The sequence below is a fragment of the Corella eumyota genome, chromosome 5 (assembly GCF_963082875.1).
Source record: "Corella eumyota chromosome 5, kaCorEumy4.1, whole genome shotgun sequence".
NCBI lineage: Eukaryota > Metazoa > Chordata > Ascidiacea > Phlebobranchia > Corellidae > Corella > Corella eumyota.
In genome coordinates, this window is record NC_137494.1 from 5,407,569 (window position 1) to 5,429,070 (window position 21,502).

Consider the following 21,502-nt stretch of genomic DNA (forward strand, 5'->3'; position numbering starts at 1 on the left):
CAATAATTTTTAATAACTTTAATTATACTTCAACAAAACTGTTTTGTTATTTACATGTTAAATAAAGTAATTCCCGTTTTACTTTCTAAACAAAATCATTAAATTCCTGGAACGCGTCTTATTTAAAATTGAAGCCAATAACAACACCAGTGTTGTCAATTTTTTTTGTTTAATTTATTGTACGCTTTATTAAATTTATCCTCAACTGCACTTCAAATAAAAAAAACATTTACAAGCATTAAGAATAAATTTTAATAAAAGTAAACAACATAATTGATCATTTTAAGTCAAATTTCGTAATTTTTTTTACAATTACTACATAAAATTAATCAAAAATAAAACAAACAAAAAACAAACGCACGTATTGATTATCTCATGAATAATTCCTATCCCAAAACCGCCAGTTATTTATGCATGCGATGCAAGCCAAAGTTCTTTTTACACAGAAAGGCATTTTAAGTATTTGGATTTTTACACTTGCACCTACAATTGAAAAAGTGTGTATTGTAGTTCTTTTTTTTAATAAACACATAATCCAACACACACGATGTCAAGTGTTATTAATGTTTTATTACCGACATGTCATTAAAAAATGTTTTACCATGTACAATGTAAATTTAATATTTAACTTCACGCCCAGGGTACACTTTACATTAAACAATAAACTGCCAAAGTCAACATACTTTGTTCTGAATTTCAGTGTACAGGTAAACATACAAGAATGAGAATATGCATATGTATAGCGCAAGGTTAAACATAGACTAGATATTTTTAAATATTGTTGTCCAATGGTGAGTCGTAACAATAGCTATAACATACCAGTGAGATTTCAAAAGGTTTATTGTTTGGATTTAATGAGATATTTGAAATAAAATAACAGTCTTTGTTAAATTAATAAGGGGGGCCAATAAAGGACTGATATTAATTTATACTTTATTAGGTTAAGCACTTCTATAATAAATCCAGGGTAATTTATGCTTAAAGAAAAGTGGCACGTATAGTAGGCTATATAAATATGCTGATTTCGTATTGTTAATAGTACTTGTTGACAGATTTACAAGCAATGGCTTAACTTGTTGTTATTAAGGCGTGTTGTGCTACTAATTAGAATTGTTTAACGTAGGTCAATTCATTGTCAATAGCATTACGCGGTTTAAGCTTGGGATTTAGGAACTATATCGATCGCCTGTTGAGATATTGGTAACAGCTTTGTAGTAACAATTTTATATGAAAGCTAGTTTATGTATTTAATTTATGTTCGTAAATATCTGAGAAATGTATAAAAGATTTAGAACTGTTGAAAATATGAGGCTACATTGTCAGTGTTATAACTATCTTACACTTTTTCGAGACTGTACAGTATAGGCTATCGAATTGCTGTTCCAAAATTGTAATTTACATGTGTTTATTTCAAATTGCCACACTAGACAGCATTAAATTTTGAACAACAGATTGGTTATAACATTGCGTAAGCCTGTTTACTGTCGAACGCAAATACGATTAATTTTAATTATTAACGATAACATATCGTTTGTTTGCGATAACCAATGAAAGAAAAGTATTGGCCCCGGTTGAATCCCACCAAGCGCCCAAAAATTTAAACATCAATGTTAAACAATTTGTATATTGTTTTGTTTTAATATTTGTTTTGTGATTTTCTTTAGACATAAAATATGGATAGTAATAATAACACGGAAAACAAAGGATTTAAAAACAACAACGAACTGAAACTAGTCGAATCTAAACCAACAAAACCATGTAACAAAGTAATTGATTGTCATCATCACGAAAAAAATGTTTTGATAAGACCATGTGGTCAGTGTGGTGAACTAGTATGTCAGGAATGCATTAAAGAACATGATGAAAAAATAGATGATTTTGTAACATTCAAGGAATTAGCTGATACTTGTAAACAAGAAATGCTGGATCAAGTAACAATTGTTTATAAGTTACTTTTAACCATAATTAATTGCTTGTCAACTAATTGATTTATAGCCTTTCACTTATTTAAAAGAATCAATATTTTGTCTATAAGTTAAACTAAAGTAAGTTACTTTTTTTCAGGTCAAATCTTTGCAGAAACAAAACAATATTATGACAGACTGGTATCTGAATATCGATAAAATCAGTAAACAGCTAACTTTAAATCGGGATCTGGCGAAATGCGAAGTCGATAAAACCTTTGAAAAACTACATCGGGAACTATCAGGAAAAAGAAATAGCATATTTGAAGAAATTGATGACAAATTTCAGCTTAAATATACTGTATTGGAAAAGCAAAAAAATGACATCGAAGACGCAATTAAATCGTACGAATCGGTGTGTAAATACGTTAACGACAATTTAGACGATTTGTCCTCGAATCACGCGATTAATGACGGGGACAGCGGTGTGGCTTGCGAAGAATCCTTTACATTTGATAATGAAAGCAACGAAGCTTGTGAAAAAGAACTTTGTGGTGAAAAATTACAAGAAACTCAAATCAACTGCGATAATGATACATGCCATAATATTTACTTGTTTCATCAAAAAATGAGGGAAAAACTAAACAACCTACAGAGATACGGAAGTACAGGATCACTTCAAGGTACTGCTGAAAATCCCAGCATTGACACAATAACAGACATTAAACATAACAAACTGAAAACTAGTAAATCATGTTTGGAAGATAGATTTAAACAACCCAGAGAAAATGCACACTTGTTTTGGAAACAATCTTCAAACATAAGTGAGTTACTGGACACGACACAAATTTCAGAGGCCGGAACAGTTTTATGTTGTCGCGCAGTAGCGCACAAGAGTAGCTTAAACACGAATTTTCTTCAGGATTTAACAAAACACTGTATAATCAACTGTGAATATAACGTGACGTTAACCACTAAAACTTTTAATGGTGATATTGATACCAGCGGCATGGCTGATATTAGTGCAACTTTAACCAGAGTTCAAGACAAACACATCTTAATACAAGACGATGTGTCAACAGAAAACACATTAAATGAAAGCTTACTTAATTTTCCAGATAATAATAACCTCTTAAATACTTCGTTATTATTGGATGAAGTTGCAATGTGCAGTAAAAACTTAACAAGTACACCAAAAAAGAGTCCCAGCAGCCAAACTTCAACGCTGGATAAGGATCAAATACAATGTTTAGTAAGTTTGTGATTCTTCTGTTTAATTTTAACTTACTATTTTACATGAATAAAACCCCAAGTGATTTAACTTTTATTATAATACTTATTGGTTTTCAGGTAAATGCGACTGATTCTGGGTTGTACGACATTACATTTAGACTAAAAGAAATTGGACAATACTGCTTAGAAGTTAAACTATATGGCGAGCATGTTGAAAACAGTCCTTTTATTATAAACGGAGTTACAAAAACAAGTTGTACCCAAAAAACAAGTTCAAGAACAATTTCTAAAAAGCAAAACGAATTAAGAAAACGATTTAGGTATGTTATTATTTTAACGATTAAAGGACACCTACCAAACAAACACCTGCTTCACAAAATATTTGTTTTAAATAAAGCCTTTATTTAAGTAGTTTCAGATGGGTTGAAATAAAAATTAAAATAGTAATAGTTTTATAGCTATGAAAAAAATAGTATATTGTGTAGAGAAATTTTGAGTTAAAATACTTAATTTTTATGTAAATTGTTAAAGTGATTCCGAATTTGCCAGAAATCCTATTGATATCGATCAATTATTTCGGCTCGGGACGAAAGGAAGATCGAAGGGCGAATTTGCCAACCCACAAGATGTCGCTATAAGCAAAGAGGGTCGTTATTACGTAACGGATAGCAACAACCAGTGCGTTCAAGTTTTTGAAATTTCTGACGACAAAAATGAGAAACCAAAGTGTGTTACTCGTTTTGGAAAACGTGGTAGGAATACTGAAACTGTTATTCAGTGATTTGACTGCAATAAATAAAAATCAAATTAACTACAAAAATGTAATCCAGTTAAAAATTCTGTAATTAAATCCTAGGGAGAAATGTTGGCCAAATACTGCGTCCGACTGGAATTGCGATATTGGATTCAGGTCACATAGCCGTAAGTGATTACGATAACAAGATCGTGAACATTTTCACGGAGGACGGGAAATTTTGCACCAGAATTGGGGCAGGAAAACTAATGGGACCTCGAGGTAGAATTATTACAAATTTACAACTATTCGCATATAAATAAAAATTCTAAAAATTAAATAATAAACTAAAATCCAATTTAAAAATGTTGATAAAAGTGTTTGACGTTCAATTTTTATTTTTTCATTCTTTCCTATTTTATTATATACTTCAACAGAAGATTTGTGTATTTTTACAGGAATTTGTGTAAACAACAATGGCAATGTCATTGTGGCCGACAACAAACACTGTAAGTTATTCATCTTTCAACCCGACGGTAAACTTATTCGAAAATTCGGTTCACGTGGTATAGCTGATGGTCAGTTAGCTGGGCCTCACTATGTGGCTGTCAATCAAGATGGGGAGATATTTGTAACTGATTTTTACAATCACTGTGTTAAGGTAAATTTTGTTTTTTACCATCTCGATTTATAGGTTTGGTGTGTGTCACTATATAAAGTAATTGTTATTGCATTGAAGTGTATTCTTTGCCTTCTTTTTACTGTGCACGGTAACGAATCCCGATTTACTTGACTTTAGGTATTCACTGCACGCGGGGTTTTTCTTCGTAGTATTGGATCTCAGGGTGAAGATATCGGACAATTTAATGGACCGACCGGTATCTCAATCGATAGCAAAGGTCACGTGATCGTGGCCGACTGGGGCAACAACCGGTTGCAGGTATAGCCTATACATTTATTTTAGATATCTTGGAAGACTTGAAATTTAAACCAAAATACATATCAAATATTGGATTATATTCTACTAGGTTTTCGACCAGTGCGGCCTGTTTATTGGTTTTATTAAGAACAAACAAGAACAACTATACGGCCCGCAGGGTGTCACCACTACGCAAAGTGGTTTTGTCGCTGTGGCGGATTCGGGAAACCACTGCGTCAAAGTTTACCGGATCAAGCAATGACGTTGTCCGAACTATGACGTCATCAGAATTAATATTAGACTTTTTTCAAAAAATGTTGCACAAACTTAAAAATTTGTCGCTTGGTGCTCTCTATACAAAATCTTCAAATACACCAAATAAATTTTAATATATTTTTATTGAATTTTTGCACAAAATATTTGTTTATTTCACAGCGGGGCAGGGGTGGGCACACCCAATATATTATTTTGGGTTGGCGAGGATAAATTATTGTCTGATGACGTTGTTGTTTTTTGTAGTGAGGCTACTTTGTCTTTTAATTTGCTGTGCAATTCAATTGTTTGTTCGGAAGCCTAAATTAAGAAAAATTGCATAATTTTTTTAAATTTATCTGGCTTTTAATTCCAAATTTGCAAAAAAATTACGTTCTTTATAACTGTAACATTTTCAAAAATGCAATAAATTTTAGCAATAATTTAAAAAATTTTGACTGAAATCCATATATGAAAAAAATAATTTTAAAAATGTACCACTTTTTGTAGGTTTGATGCACTAAGAAAGTAAACAAATAATAAAAAATTACCTTTTTTGATCTTGGCTCAAGTCTAGTAACAAGAAATTTTAATTTTGTTTCCGATAGTTTATGGCAAATACAAATAACCAAACTGAGCAGTTGTCTGTGTTGTATATCTCTGCAAATTAAATTTAATTACAAAACAAGCTTTTTTTTTAAAGGAACAGATACTTAAAAAAATTTTCCAGCAAAAAAACACAAAAATTTAAACTCATACATGCTATATTTTTTAAAAATTCAAAAAAAAATTATTTTTTAAACTTTTAATCTTACTTTAGTGTTTTTGAAGAAATAAGTAACTTAGTGAACACAGCATTACAGAAGTTATCATCTGTCAACATTTCTGAATGTGTAGTTAATTGAGAACTTATTGCATGCACAAATACTGGGTCAGTTGCACATTCTTTAAAAGACTTTCCTGATAAATTTAGTAAATTAAAACAAAAATCAAAAATTTGACATAATTTTTTCATAAATATCTATACTGTAGTAATAGTTAAATAATATATTAAATCAAGTATTTTTTTTAATAAAATCTTTAATGCAAAATGTATTTACCTAATACGGGAAGAATTTGGATCAGTTGTCCTTTCTTTTTGGTTTTGATTAAATGTAAAACAAACCACATAAGTAATATTCTACTCAGCTGATCTTTTACTAGCATTCTGTAAAAATAAAATAAATATTTAAATATTGTAATTATTAAATGAAATATTTACCTAAAATTAATTTTTTTTTTTTTAATTTTTAATAAACAAATTACTTTGAAATAAAAGTGAAAAGACTGTCAAGCATATTTTCATCTTCATTTTCTTTCTTATCCGCCTAAAAAAATTCAAAACAAATTTAAATTATATAAAAAACGGTAACGTTTAAGTCAAATGAAATATATTTGCTTGTTCAAAAAATTTCAAGAGTTTTTATTTGCCTTTTTCTTTGTTTTCTTTTTTAAACTTTTAGAGCCTGTGGTTTCAACATTTTGATTTTCCGAATCTGAGGTCGAGTTTGTTTGTTTTTTTAATTTATTTTGAATCTGAATGATTTGCTCGCAAACCCCAATTGAAAGTAAACTAGGGAGAAAACGAGTTGTGATTTCACGATCCACTTTTGGCTCTTTAAAAACCTTAAAAAAGAATAAAATATCAAAATTAAAATATGATTATCATTGTGTGAGTTTCTAAGACAACCAAGAGTTATTTTATTAAATTTTAAAATATTGTTATTTTGTACTAAGATTTATGACAGGTAAACTAAATGACATCGAACTATTAAAAAAAACTATTATAGTCAATTAAAATTCTAAAAATTGAGAAAAATACCAAAATTTATTGGCAAGCAGTTTATTTATATATTAATTAAATCAAATGTTTACCTGTTTGTTGATAATATCCCAAGCTGACTGCCCTAAAGCCAACATTCTTAACAACAATTTTAACTCTATATTTTCCTAAAAATTAAATATTCAAAAATTTATTTTTATTAAAAAAAAAGCATTAACGTTAGATTTATTTATGTTTTTAAATTACCCTTGGTAAAATGTCTTTGACTGTTAACTCATTAAGTCTTTTTAGAACACTCCATAGCATTGTGTTAACTGCAAATGGGTCGCATAAAATCATAGATAAGTCACTAAAAAAGGAAAAAATAAAGAATTTAAAAATTAAAAATAATTAAATAAAAAAAATTAAAAAATAATAAACAATTTTGGTTTCAAATAACAGTATATATACACAAAATTGGTTAAAAACTTTAAAAAATAAAACTTTTAAGCTATATTTGAAATAAAACATTAACCATTCCTAAATTTTGAAAAAAACATTAAATCAAATCTTGTTTATATTAATTAATTATTGTTTTCGTACAATTTAAAAGAATGCATCATGGGAAACCAAATTAAGTGTATACATTCCTACCCTAACACTTGTTCTTGACCCTTTTTCACATTATCAAGAAAACCTTGCAGCTCTCTTGCCCTCTTAACATCAACAAAATGTTCTCGGTTGCAAGCGTCTAAACACCAGGTAAACTTGTAACATGGATCCACTGTACATATTTCTGTGACCTAGGATATATATTAAAAAAAACATTGTTCTGCTTGACAAATATCAATAAAAAATATATTTTTGTACAAAATATAGTGGATAGCACATAGTGGCTGAATAATTTGATTTAAAGGTATTTAAATTTAAAGTTTATTTATATACATTTTATGCTAAAAAAAAAACAGAAATAATGCTGTTCCTTTTTTGAATATTTGCAATTTTTTTTACCTCCAGGTCGTGTAGTGACATTAATATCTCAGCTCTTAAAGAACAATAATGAACGTTGTGGGTTTTTAGAAACAAAGTTCTTAAAAATTGCAAAACCATGTCGTACAGTCTAATGTTTTTACCTGCAAATCACAATCAAAAATTTAACAAAGTTGAGGTATATATATACAAAGTTGAGGTATATATTTCATTTTTTGAGTTATGAAAAAATTGGTTAGGCCTGTACGTAGTTACAAATGTAGAAATTAAAAAAAATGTACCTATCATATCAGTCAATGTTTTAATGATAGTACTCTGTCTTCGGGATTTTGGCAAAGTGCTGAAGAAATTGTTAGACGCTGTACAGTCTCCAGATAATAAATTCAACTCTTTAGCCTAAGTAATAATTCAAATTAAAAAATCGAAAAAAAAAATTACACTTTAAAAAATTAAAGTAATCATTAAGATTTAAATTACTTTAATATATTGTGTGAGTAAAGGTAAGACTTCGTCACCAAACATTGTTTGATTTTTCTGCCAAATTTGTCTCTTTACTTCAATTGGACATGCATTGTAAAGATTTTTATCCTTTGTTAAAGCTGATATATATTTTTCAGGAACCTAAAATTAAATATAAGTTATAGTTTTAATAATAAAAAGGCATCACATAACAAAATCAAGAAAGTTAAAATTAGTTTATGTTTATGTTTGGAAATCTGCCATTTTATACTAATAATTATTTTTTTAAAAAGCTTAAAAAATATATTAAAAAACACAATTTTTAAAAAAAAAATTTTATTTTAATTTTATTTAAATTTTAGTTTCTAAATCTTGTTTAATTTTACAAATAATAACAATACTGTAAAATAAATAATGTTTATATATAGCTTAAAAATTATAAACAACTTTTGATTTATAAGATCAACCTTTGGTAAATGTTGCAGCAGTCGCATAGAAACCGGAATCAGGCTTTCGATTTTGATTAACGGAAAACTTTTATCCAAAATGGCTTCAAGTTTTTCTTTAGTTTCTTCATCATTATTTTTTGATATTTCGTTAATTTTAGTTAAAAGTCGATCCCGCAATACTTCAAATACAGACTGATGAAAATCTAATCTTTTAAGGTCATGCAAATCTAAACATATAAATAAATATAAAACCATTTTCTAAAAAAGCTACTTTTTAAAAAAACAAAGCGTCAAAAAATCAATTACCAGTACCAAAATAAAATCTAATTTTGATCGTTTTTAAAAAAGGTAAAAAAACTAAAACAGGGGTTTAATTAATTATAGCCCACTTACCCAACAATGGCAAAGCAGGCTGCAATGAAGGCAGAAGGATGCTATTTTCAAGTTGAAATTCCTCAATTGCACCCAAAGGATCAGTCGTGTTAGTTAGCGCCTCTTGCAAAAAAGTTTTTCCAGCTATTCCCATATCTTCCAAAACTTGCGCCATTTTTGTTAAAATAACTTTACACAGCAAAAGAAATAATCTTAGACAATCTAGTATAAAATAAAATAAGCGCTTAACTTTCTGTTCAAATGTTTAAGCTTAACTTTTCTACAATTCTTTGTCAAATTTTAAATGATTTTAGCCTGACTGCAAAATTTAAAATGCCTTCAGCATCTGGAAATGTGTATGCGCGACATGTCCGATATGCGCGATAAGCGTTTTAACAAAATAATAATTAGTGGCAAAGATTTGTATTTACTATTTTGTGGGCAAGTAAACTGCCAACATATTGAAAAACTCTAAATAAACCTCTAAAACACTACTCTTACCACGGACTGCAGAAACTGCCGACTAGTAAACTTATATTGTTTATATTCATTAACTTTTCGTATTAATTTATCCTCGATAGAAAAGGTCGACTTTACGACCTAAACATAGAGTAAAATAAGTTACCCTGGCCCAGGCTCAAGTTGGCAGATCGAGATGTTATAGATTATAATTGCCTGATGATTAAGCTTTTGATTAAGTTTTGGTTTAGAAAGAGTTTATACCGTTTTAACGCCTTACCAAAGGGCACAACAGAATGAGAGCAGTTAAAACGTCAACATATAAAACCTTGTTTATATTTATTATCTTGAATAAAGAAATAATAACATAATTTCAAGGGTAAATTTTGCTTTTTATAATTCAGTTTTTGATTTTTTCCAAGCTTCACCGTCAGGGTGATCAGTCTCAAATAATAGCTGCGAGGAGTCGACATTATCATTACTAGCGTCATCATCCGGTTCGTATTTTACGTCATCGGGTACTGAAAACCTAAACTCAGGACACTTTCCCTTCACGTTGCGACAAATTAGTTCCTTTTGTCAAAAAAAAGGCATTTTTAACCATGTTTTAGATAAAAATTTACAATGCACTTGTGGTAGGTAATTTGTATGATTTCTTTTAATAAGGTAATTTTATTTTAAAAAGCTTTGTTTTTACATATACCTGCATGGTGGTATTTTTAACCAAATTGAAAAACTCCTCCCCGCCAAACGTGCTTGGTTTCCACCAACCTGGTGAAGCTATAGGACTTGCCGATATTCCTGCAATGTACCAAATAAATTTTTTATCTATTTAACAAGACAAAAAATTTTAAAATAGTGTTTTTACAACATTTAATATTAAAACCTTTAAATGCATAACTTGCGACCATTCGCATTAACAAATCCCCAAATGTATGTTGTTTAAATAGTTTTTTCTCGCAATACAGCCCGGGGTAAAATTCAACTGCGTCAATATCACCATATAATTCTTTCAGCTGGGCGGCTACTATTTTTTCCCCTGAAAAACACAACAAATGCAACATACCAAGAAAAAAAAAATTGGATAATGTTTTTGTTTAATATTTACCAGTAAGTTCTTCAAATGTCTTGTAGGGTATTAACCCGAAATATCTTCGATAGTTGTTAAAAGATTGTAGTCTTAGTCGTCTGCTGTCCTCTAAAATTGATTTTGTAACAAACATAGTCGCCTTTCCAAAGTTTTTGCCTTGAAAACTCTAAAAAAATATTATTAAAATATGAAATTTCGTACATATGATACATATTTAGGCTTCTTTTTATATTTAAAACTAAATGCTAAAATATAAAAAAAACAAAAAAAACAGACTTTTCCAGCAAATTGGGTTTTAAGTTCCTCAAACACATTTCCAATACCAGCCTTGACAATTGGTTCTGGGTTGTATATTAACTCTTCAATGGAATATTTCTTTTTGTTTAAGGTCATTTGATTTGGTACCAATGTGTGCATCTGATACAAAATATCAAACTCAAGGTGGATTTGGTTGTGGTAAGGCACTTGATTAAATAATATTTCAGGAGAATAGTCGAGGTTGATTTTAAAGGCTCCCAATAAAAAAACGTAATCTTTTAAAGTCACGCTTATCGTTTCGCCTAAAATACAACCAATAGGTAATTTGAAAACTAATTAATTCAATGTATAAATGTAAAAGAAGCCAAACCTATAAGGATCAATCTAGTTGTTTGGAACAATCTTTCGTCGTCCCAATTAGGATGCTCTATCTTTAACAAATCACAAACTCGATTATGTTCTCTGTAAATATAACACATTCCATAAAATGTTTTTAACATTAAAGAAATGCAAAAAAATAACTTGCAAAAACATTAAAATTATAATAAATTACCTGATCCATATTGAACCCCAAACCAGAAACATTGGCAATAAAGTAAATCTACTATTTCCATAAATAAATCTGTACTCTTCAACAACATTATCTGCACCCAAAATATCAGTGACGTCAGTTTGATTCATAAGTGGGGGAAACACCTCGTCGTTAATGACGTGGGTTTTCATTTTTCCATCTACATGAGATCGAAGCGCAGTTTCTCTTTCCAGATTTAACCCGTAAATATGACTGCATCCAATCTAAACGAGTTGTAATTAAATTTAAAGTGTTAAACGTTTGGTTGAAATTCGTGTACCAAGAAACACTTGTTTCATTGTTTTTTTTAATATTCAACAAAATACATGTTTAATTATATTTAAAACATTTACTGCGTGATCTTCATTTTGAAACGGTCTTCCCTTTACTCGATCGACTTGAATCAATTGATGTGTAAAGTGTTGGTTGTAGAACGGTATGTTTAAGTTGGCCCTACCTGGGTCGGGTAAAAATTTTTCTCGCTTTAAAACCTTGTCGTATACTAAATCAACGCTCGGCAACTCTTTGTTACCTGTACAAAAAAATAAGTGAAACAAATATTTTTATATTTTAATTATAAATATATTGTTCAATTTTATACCTTTGACGCCCATGGGAGTAGGACAGTTTAAAGGTACAGGTGGCAATGATCTCACATACATTGAGTCGTTGAGGTAACCATTGTATGTCGGATAAGATTCCATTCCTCTATATAATGCTGGATAAGATATTCTCGAAATATAGGCTTGTATAAAATTTAAAAATTATTTAAAATTTTAAAATGACTTGTTGGGACATTGAATAACAACCAAATCTATAAAGACATACCGATAAGGTACAATTTCAAAAATCTTGTTCGGATCCAATCTACTGCATTAACAATATCTCTCAACACTTGAAACGAACCAAGTAAGTATTGTAAAGTTGCTGTTCGCCAATTAGAAAGCCTTGTGGATAAAAAACCTAAAGAAATATAAAAATGGTTAAATACCATTTATTTTTGATTGTTGAATAAATAAAACTTATGTGTGTCAATTAAGTAAATTGTATTATTATTTGTGGTAAAAATTGATGTGGCGTACCGTTTTCACAGTGTGTTCCGTAATACCCAGTATTAGCACAATCACATTCATAAGTCTCCCCACCTTTTCCAAGCGAAGTACATATCCCCCTATTTTCACAAGGGTACGAACAACAACTGTCATCTTTAAAAAACAAAAAAACTAATTAACACACGTTAGAGAAACTTAACTGACTTTGTTTGATTAACTTATAATAGTTATAGTTTTAAGCAGTATTGTTAACTTAAACAGACTTTAAAGCAACTAAAGTAAAAATACTAAACTGCTACTTACATGCCATAGCACATTTTGCTATTAATAAACATAGTACCAACGATACAATCAAAATATTTAAATTAATTTTCATATCAAGTTAACTGTCCAACTTTAGCTAATAACTTGCATATAGGTTACAAATAATGTATAAAAGTAAATAAGTTTAAACTGTTACGAATAAAATAAAGCTTAGAGTTCTTATTTAGGCAAAGTGTCATAAATTTTGTTCCTAACATAACATAACAAACTTTAATACAAACGCCTATTTAAAGTAGTTTCCGGTTACACGACGCGGTTAAGTGCAAATAATTTTTTTCATCTGATATTTTAAATTTTTTTAGCCAGTTGCCTAGGGCTGTTTTCTTTATTTACACTTATTGCAACCCGTAACTAGGAATTTTTTGTGTAATTTTTCTGCCTATAAGACATTTACTGTTTTTAACCGAGCAATACTATTTAACGTTTTGTGATGTCATTGCATAAATGACATTATGAACCATTTTATTATGCTAATCACAATCATTAATCAACCGAAATGTTATGATTAATATATTTACTACTAGTCATATGTTTGAGCTCGGTCTGAATGTATAAACCAAATATTAAATTTTTTTTTAATATTTTTATTCCTAACGTAAAAGGCCGGGTATTGTTAACTTTATTGCGGTAGAAGCGGTCATAGTGCGAAAAGTGTTTCGTAACAAATATTTTTATTTTAACTGCTAGGTTAACTTTTATATAAAATGACCTTGCTGAATTTCCTATTATTGTTGCGTTTTTTTTTAATATGTATATATATATATTTATATATGCTTTACAGTATCCATTTCGAAGTATTTAGTGATATCGTATAAGGAACTCATTATAAATTAATCTACGTATAAGGAACTCATTATAAATTAATCTACCAATTTTTAGTTAGCCTTTAGGACCCAAACCTAAAGTACCTAGAGTTTAGGTTTTCAGTAACCGAAGACGTGAAATACAAACAAAATCATGACGTCATCAGATAGTGTGACAAGTCGAATCTATTATTTGAGATGAATCTATTATTCGAGATTTAAAAAAAAAAAATTCAGCCCATAAAATCTCTTTACTTTTCAACTCAATACTCAAAATGTATTTATTCTTTTAGCTGTTTGTTATATACAGTTTAATAATTTAAAAAACAATAGGGGCTTTAAACAAAAAAACTTTTTAGGATTTTTATCCACAAGGTTTTCTGATTGGATATTGGTAACTGCAGAATACCTACTTAGTACATTTAAAGTGTTAAGAAATACTATTAACGAAGTAGATTAGATAAGATTAAGGTTTTTGAAATCACTTTCATAAAATTTAGGTTTATTAAATATTCCAACATGCTTATTCAAACTTTTTAAAATTCATGCAACGTACGATTTCAAGATTAGCTGATCCAGCATTATATAGAGACATGGAATTTTATCGGACATATAATGGTTACCTTAACGACTCAGTGTATGTTAGGGCATTGCCACCCGTTCCTTTAAATTTTCCTACTCCAATAGGAGTCGAAGGTAAATAACTCAACCATCAATTGATTAACGATTATTTGATTTAAAGCGAAAAAAAGTTAAAGTTATTAGTCGCTCAGAGCTGATTGAAAGATATGCCCCGTAACCTGATTTAACTTGGCAAATATTCCACCTTTAAACTGTCTTGAAATGATTAACTTAATCACCTAAAAGTTTAAATTTAAAAGTACGAAAAATATTAATTAACCTGTTTGCTAGCTTAATTACTAGTTAATTTTTTTAGTAACGGTAGCAAAGATTTGCCGAGCATTGAGCTAGTATAAGATAAAGTCTTAAAACGAGACAAATTTATACCTAACCCAATTAGAACCAATCTAAACTTTTCATTTTACAACCAACACTTTACATATCAATTATTTCAAATCGTCCGAGTAAAAGAAAAAGCGTTTCAAAATAAAGATCACGCAGTAAATGTTTTAAATACAATAAACATGTATTTTGTTAAATAATAAAGAAAACGAACAAGTATTCTTTAATTGGTACACTATTTTAACCAGTAGTTTTAAAATCTAAAATTTAAGACACTTTATTTAGATTGGATGTAGCCATATTTACGAGTTGAATCTGGAAAGAGAAAGTGCTCTTCGATCCCATGTGGATGGAAAAATGAAAACCCACGTCATTAACGACGAGATGTTTCCCCCACTTATGAATCAAACTGACGTTACTGATATTTCGGGTGCAGATAATGTTGTTGAAGAGTGCAGATTTATTTATGGAAATAGTAAATTTACTTTATTGCCAATGTTTTTGGTTTGGGGTTGTTCAATATAGATCAGGTAATTTATTATAATATTAAAATATTTTTTTTTTAAATTTGGCAGTGTTAAAAAGCTAAATATTAACAGGGAACATAATAGAGTTTGTGATTTGTTGAAAATAGAACACCCCAATTAGAACGACGAGAGATTGTTTCAAACAACTAGATTTTGATCAATATAGGTTAAACAACTTTTTGTATTTGTTGTTCAAATGAACTACTTTAAAAATAATTGTTGATTGTATTTTAGGCGGAACGATAAGCGTGACTTTAAAAGATTACGTTTTTTACCTGGGTGTCATAAGATCAACCTCGACTATTCTCTTGAACTATTATTTAATCAAATGCCATACTACAACCAAATTTACGTTGACATTTTGTACCAAGTGCTTACATTGGTTTCAAATTAAATGACTTTAAACAAGAAAAGATATTCCATTAAAGAGTTAATTTACAACCCAGAACCAATTGTCAAGGCTGGTATTCAAAATGTGTTTAAGGAACTAAACACACAATTCGCTGGAAAAGTACTTTTAACATTTTTTATGTCACAAAAATTTATTTTAAATTAAATATATATAGTACATAATTTTTATATTCTACCAATTTTTACTAGAGCTATCAAGGCAAAAACTTTAAAGCAGCGACTATGTTTGTTACAAAAACAAGTTTAGAGGATAGCAGACGACTTAAACTACAATCTTTCAACAACTACAGAAGATATTTCGGGTTAATACCCTATAAGACATTCGAAGAACTTACTGATAAAATATTAAGCAAAAAAACGCAAAAAAATAGCCGTTTTAAAATTATGCATGTTTTTTTATAGGGAAAAAGTTGTAGCTGCCAAGCTGAAAGAATAATATATTGATATTAAAGCAGTGGAATTTTACCCCGGGCTGTATTGCGAGGAAAAATTATTTAAAAAAAAGATATTCGAAGAAGTGTTAATGCGAATTATTGGAAGACATGCATTTAAAGGTAAACAAAAAACCTAAAACAGCTAACAGTTATAACATTTTGGGTAATATCACGGAAAACACATGTCATGTTTTGTCACAAAGTTATTTCTTATTAAATTAAGTAACGTTTAAATTGTTAAATGCAGGAATATCGGCAAGTCCTATAGCTTCACCAGGTTAGTGGAAACCAAGCACGTTTGGCGGGAAAAAGTTTTTTTTAACCTGGTTAAAAATACCACCATGCAGGTTTGTGAAAAATTATGAATTTTTTATCATGTCTAAGTATTACTTAGCAATATCCTATTAAAAACTACACTTAAATTAGCACTTTTACCTTTTAACCGTTTACTTCAACTTTTTAATAAAAACTACACTTTAAATAATCCTTTTTTTAAAAAAAATTTAAGTTTGATTTTTTGTTATAAGAATTAATTTGTCGCAACGTAAAGTGGAAGTGTTCAGAGTTTAGATTTTCAGTACCCAATGACGTAAAATACAAACCGGATGATGACGTCACCAGTGATGATAATGTCGACATGTCTGAGCTGTTATTTAAGACTGATCACCCTGACGGTGAAGCTTGGGAAAAATTAAAAACTGAATTATAAAAACTAATTTTGCACATAAAATTCCTTTTTATTTATTTTAAATAAAGTTTGTTTAATTTGCTATAAACAAATAAATAAAAAAAATAAAAAATAGAAAAAAAATTGTGTTAAAGCCTATAATATCATTTTTTTCCAAATTTCCGAATTGAAGAACTTATTCGCAAGAAAAGCAAATATTACAAAAACTTTTAAAAATAAATAAAAATACATTTTTAACCTGATCCAATTGATTAAAAAAATAGAGAGACATTAAGGTTTGGGAATAAAAATAGTGATTAAATACTAATGTTTATATTCTGGCTTATTAAACTAAGCATACGTTTTTCAGGAAACATAAAAAAACTCGTTTTTGTAGTCATGTAACGCTTTGTTTTTGTTACGTTTGTTAACTTTTTTGTTTAAACCTAATATACTTTATCTTGTTGCAACTTTTATTGGATTACTTGTCTTTGCAACTTTTATTGGATTACTTGTACCTAACGGTTCTCGAAAAATATTAGAACCGTAAAGTTCGAGAGATATTGGCGAAGACCGTAAATACAAGAAAGAATCAGGTAAGGCCATAAAATACAAGAAAATAATTTAGCTAGCCCTGTAAAGCACGGAAAAAAATTAGGTAAGTCTGTAAAGTACGAGGGAAAATAAGGCAGTGCCGTAAAGTACAAGAGGGTATTAGCTAGAACAAGTGATCCCTCTTATTTGATAATTATAAGCGCTGCTGCTATAATTATAAATTGAGCATACTAATAAATATTTTCTAATAGTTGTTTAGAAGCCTAAATAACTGATAAAAAAACTTTTATTTTTATAATTATTATGGTTGCTGGAATGTATACATTTGTTTTGTTTATAGCTACTTGCATAGCAGTTAACAAATCATTAGCATGTAAGTTTTTATAAAAAATTTTTTTAGGATAAATAAATATTTTCGTTACCCTTGAAATTGTAGCTTATCTAAATCGGTTTATTTAATGTATAAATTTTATTTATAAAAATAACATTAGCAACAAAAAATGTGTTAAAATGGCATGTGAATATATATAGATGACGGATGCTGTTCGTTTCCTTGTGAGAATAGAGGAATATGTGTTTCTATTGAAAAGACTGGAGAGGATTACAAATGTGATTGTACTCGTACAGGATATCACGGAACAAATTGCAAATCAAGTAAAACTTAAGTTTAAATTAAACTAATTTAGCAAATACAATTTTGTTATACCAAATTTAGAACAACAATTTTAAAAAAGTCTCAACATTATATTCAAACACTAAAACGTAGTACATTATGTTAACAGATTATTAACTAATTCCACTGCTTATAAATTTTAGTTTTTTTAACCAGAAATGTTGTCTTTTTTACTAAAACATTTTTTGTGTAGTGTATTTATCCGGAAAAATTGGGAACTGGGTTTCAACCAATTTAGTTGAATTTATTAGCGCTTTACTAGAATACAAGGTTATAAGCAACTTTGCTAACTCTGTTACTGGGATACGGACATTTCTTTTACAATCTTTTATTCTTGGTAAATATCAAGAAATGTACACTAAAATTTAGAATTTAATTTAATTTAACGGCTTTTTAAACTTAATAAACTAAACACTTTAGTTCCCGATTTTTCCTACGAAAAAAAAACGGAAACTTTTTCGTGTTTTAGGAAAGATATTAAATGTTCCAGATCCTGCAATGTATAGAGGAATGGAGTCGTACCCGACTTGGAATGGATATATAAATAACTCTTTACATGCCAGAATGTTACCACCAGTTCCCTTAAACTGCCCAACTCCTTTAGGCGTTAAAGGCATGTAACATAAAATTTTAACTTTAACTTTTAGTAGAAGCTTATAAGTATTGGCAGGTAAAGTTCAATTACTATTTGCACTACGCAAGCAGAAATTAATAGAAACTTCAGTTTTAAAATATACCTTGATTTTTTCTTGCGTATAGGAAGCAAACAACAGCCCAGTATTGATTTAGTTATTGAAAAACTTCTACAACGAGAGAAATTTATTCCATGTCCACATAGAACCAGTTTAAATGTACCATTTTGGAACCAGCACTTTACACACCAGTTAATTCACATTGACCGGGTAAAAGGAAGACCATTTCAAAAAGACCATCATGGAGTAAGAATCTTAAACAAATTAGTTATTTGTAGCATATCATAAGTCACAGAACGCAGTTAAATAAATGCATGGGAAAGATTTTATATGTTTTATCCATATCTATATAGAAAAAGTTACAGCGCAACTGTATTTTAAAATGCGTTTTTGTTTTTAAATTATAGATAAGTTGCTCTCACGTTTACGGATTGGACCTTAAACGACAACATCAACTTCGTTCCCACGTCGATGGAAAAATGAAAATTCACATTGTCAATGGAGAGATGTTTCCCCCACTCATGAATCAGACTGACGTCAAGGATATTTTGGGGGCGGAATACGTGGCTGAAGAGTATAGGTTTATCTACGGAAACAACCGATTTACATCATTGCCCACTTTTTTAGTATGGGGTTCTCTTTGGATAAGGTAAGGTTGTTAAGCCCTGTTTGGGTTGCAAATAAAATTTTGGCAGACAAAATTTTAAAGACATATTACATTTGAATAGTCTTAGATTTTATTAGGTTTAATATCAAAATTTTACATGATAGATTTATTTATTTTTTAATTTTTATTTACAAAGAACATAATCGAGTTTGTGATTTGTTGAAGGTAGAACATCCTAGTTGGGACGACGAACGGTTGTTTCAAACAACTAGATTAATTATCATAGGTTCGTAACTGTTGTCAACAACTTGTATTACAAAATTTTCTGCCATGAATACATTTAATACAAAAAAAATATCTTATTGATAATTACAATGCTGTTTTTTTGCTTAAAATCAGGTGAAACTATCAGCGTTACTTTAAAAGATTACATCGATTATCTGGGCACATCAACAGTCAACATTGGCTATTTTCCGTAGATGTTTTTTAATTAAATACAGTACTACAACCAAATTCACATTGAGTTTGATATTCTTTATCAAATGCACACATTGGTTCCCAATGAAATAACACTAAACAAGAAAAAGTATCGTATTAAAGAGATAGTATTTAATCCGGAGCCTATTGTTAAGGCCGGAATTGGAAATGTAATAAAAGAACTAAACAACCAATTTGCTGGAAAGGTTAGAAATATCTAACATTACAATTATCTGTATTAAAAAATAGGTAACTAAATAAATAGTTGTGGTGTTTAATTTTCTTGAGTTCCGACCACGTCAAAACAAAATAATCTGTAGTTGTAAAAATAACATCCACTTCCACCTTTTTGTTAAAAGGGTTATCAAGGCAAAAACTTTGGAAAATCCACTATGTTTGTTACAAGAAAGATTTTAGAAGATAGCAGAAGACTGCGGCTACAGTCATTTAACAACTATAGAAGACATTTCGATTTGCCACCTTACAAGACATTTGAAGAACTAACAGGTAAAACAAAATCTGCCAAGCATCAAATATTTTGTTTTTATCCAGATTAAAATGGTATAATTAAATTACAAGTTTAACACTTTGTTAATTGTAATTTTATTTACCTTTTGTAGGTGAAAAAGTAGTAGCAGCTGAACTTGAAAAAGTGTATGGTGACGTTGATGCCGTGGAGTTTTATCCAGGACTTTACTGTGAAAACCATGCTGTTAAAACACATATTTTCGGGGCACTTTTGTTAAAAATGGTTAGAGATCATGCTTTTAAAGGTATTTATTTATTTAAACCCGCAATTGCATTTACTAGAAAATAATTGTTTATTAAATTAATTTAAAAAAATATATGTTATTTGAAAAGATATTTTGTTCGACAGGAATATGGGGTAACCCACTTGCTTCCCCCGGTTGGTGGAAACCGAGCACATTTGGTGGAGAAAAGTTCATGAAACTTATAGAAGACACAACTATGCAGGTTTGGTAAATCAAATTTTTACTTAAAATAAACAAACTTAAACCACCTTAATTACAGATTTACAAGTGTAAGAAAATTAATTTATTAAAATAATAAACTCTTGTTGTACACGTTGGCTGTATGACTGTAAACTAAATAGCTCTCCTTTAATTTTTTTTAAACAGAAAGTCATTTGTCGAAACGTAGAGGGAGAATGTCCTAAGATTTTGTTTACTGTTCCTGATGACGTAGTTTACAAAGACGACGATGACGTCAGGGAAGACAATGTTGATACATCAGAAGTGTTGTTCGATGTTGAACAACAAACCGATAAAAAAATTTGGAAAAAACAAACAAAAACTGAACTGTAACAAAAACAACTCAACAAATAGACAATTTTATTCAGAAACTAATATTCGTGTAACCCAATTACTTTATTACTCAATAAGTGTAAACTCGATTTAGTTTAATTTATTAAATACAAGTTGATAGATTTTACCTGACAACTATTAATCTGGTTTCTACTAGTTCAATTATTCGCGACATTTTACCTTAAAGTGCGGTAGCTGACGTAAACCGCTGATGGGGAAATACCCAGCAACAAACGTGCAAGAAAATATCATTCTCCCTTTTTCGTATTTTTAATCAGATCCTTCTTAGTTCGCATGATACGCAGCGCAGATATGTATTAGCAGTGTTACGCGTGTATGTCAAGGAAATTATTAAATAAATAACGTAGCTGTATAGCTTTCTTACGTATGTTAAAATAAGAATTTTTAATTAAACTCAGTTATACAACAAAGACTCGAAAATTATTTGCAATTATTTAATTAAAAAAAGTTAAAAAAATTAATTTTAAATTTTTTTGCGATT

General features: G+C 29.4%; 4 protein-coding genes and 1 pseudogene across 4 annotated transcripts; 3 read left to right on the top strand and 2 right to left on the bottom strand.

The window, feature by feature from the left end:
• Window positions 1-1,673: 1,673 nt before the first annotated feature.
• On the top strand, window positions 1,674-5,481 carry LOC145753341 (uncharacterized). The gene is made up of 8 exons (XM_082569750.1): window positions 1,674-1,931; window positions 2,065-3,156; window positions 3,255-3,457; window positions 3,669-3,889; window positions 3,994-4,152; window positions 4,329-4,531; window positions 4,670-4,810; window positions 4,899-5,481. Exons 1-8 carry the CDS (start codon window positions 1,674-1,676, stop codon window positions 5,049-5,051), a joined length of 2,430 nt encoding a protein of 809 aa, XP_082425876.1. The 3' UTR covers window positions 5,052-5,481.
• Window positions 4,372-9,315, bottom strand: LOC145753748 (negative elongation factor B-like). The gene is made up of 14 exons (XM_082570188.1): window positions 9,134-9,315; window positions 8,759-8,967; window positions 8,310-8,453; window positions 8,114-8,228; window positions 7,854-7,975; window positions 7,497-7,645; window positions 7,110-7,212; window positions 6,956-7,030; window positions 6,512-6,706; window positions 6,347-6,408; window positions 6,142-6,248; window positions 5,857-6,001; window positions 5,593-5,701; window positions 4,372-5,362 (listed from the first exon to the last, which is right to left on the bottom strand). Exons 1-14 carry the CDS (start codon window positions 9,285-9,287, stop codon window positions 5,219-5,221), a joined length of 1,833 nt encoding a protein of 610 aa, XP_082426314.1. The 5' UTR covers window positions 9,288-9,315; the 3' UTR covers window positions 4,372-5,218.
• A 649-nt stretch (window positions 9,316-9,964) lies between these two features.
• Window positions 9,965-12,852, bottom strand: LOC145753342 (prostaglandin G/H synthase 2-like). Its single transcript, XM_082569752.1, has 12 exons — window positions 12,846-12,852; window positions 12,573-12,695; window positions 12,319-12,453; window positions 12,092-12,235; window positions 11,844-12,022; window positions 11,473-11,714; window positions 11,290-11,381; window positions 10,938-11,221; window positions 10,680-10,827; window positions 10,458-10,610; window positions 10,275-10,372; window positions 9,965-10,144 (listed from the first exon to the last, which is right to left on the bottom strand). Exons 1-12 carry the CDS (start codon window positions 12,850-12,852, stop codon window positions 9,965-9,967), a joined length of 1,785 nt encoding a protein of 594 aa, XP_082425878.1.
• Window positions 12,853-14,262: 1,410 nt separating this feature from the next.
• Window positions 14,263-16,713, top strand: LOC145753343 (prostaglandin G/H synthase 2-like; annotated as a pseudogene).
• Window positions 16,714-17,529: 816 nt separating this feature from the next.
• LOC145753344 (prostaglandin G/H synthase 2-like) lies at window positions 17,530-21,000 on the top strand. The gene is made up of 13 exons (XM_082569753.1): window positions 17,530-17,599; window positions 17,758-17,880; window positions 18,093-18,236; window positions 18,369-18,516; window positions 18,663-18,837; window positions 18,999-19,224; window positions 19,395-19,484; window positions 19,598-19,653; window positions 19,699-19,881; window positions 20,035-20,182; window positions 20,296-20,448; window positions 20,553-20,650; window positions 20,815-21,000. Exons 1-13 carry the CDS (start codon window positions 17,530-17,532, stop codon window positions 20,998-21,000), a joined length of 1,800 nt encoding a protein of 599 aa, XP_082425879.1.
• The last annotated feature ends 502 nt before the right edge of the window (window positions 21,001-21,502 follow it).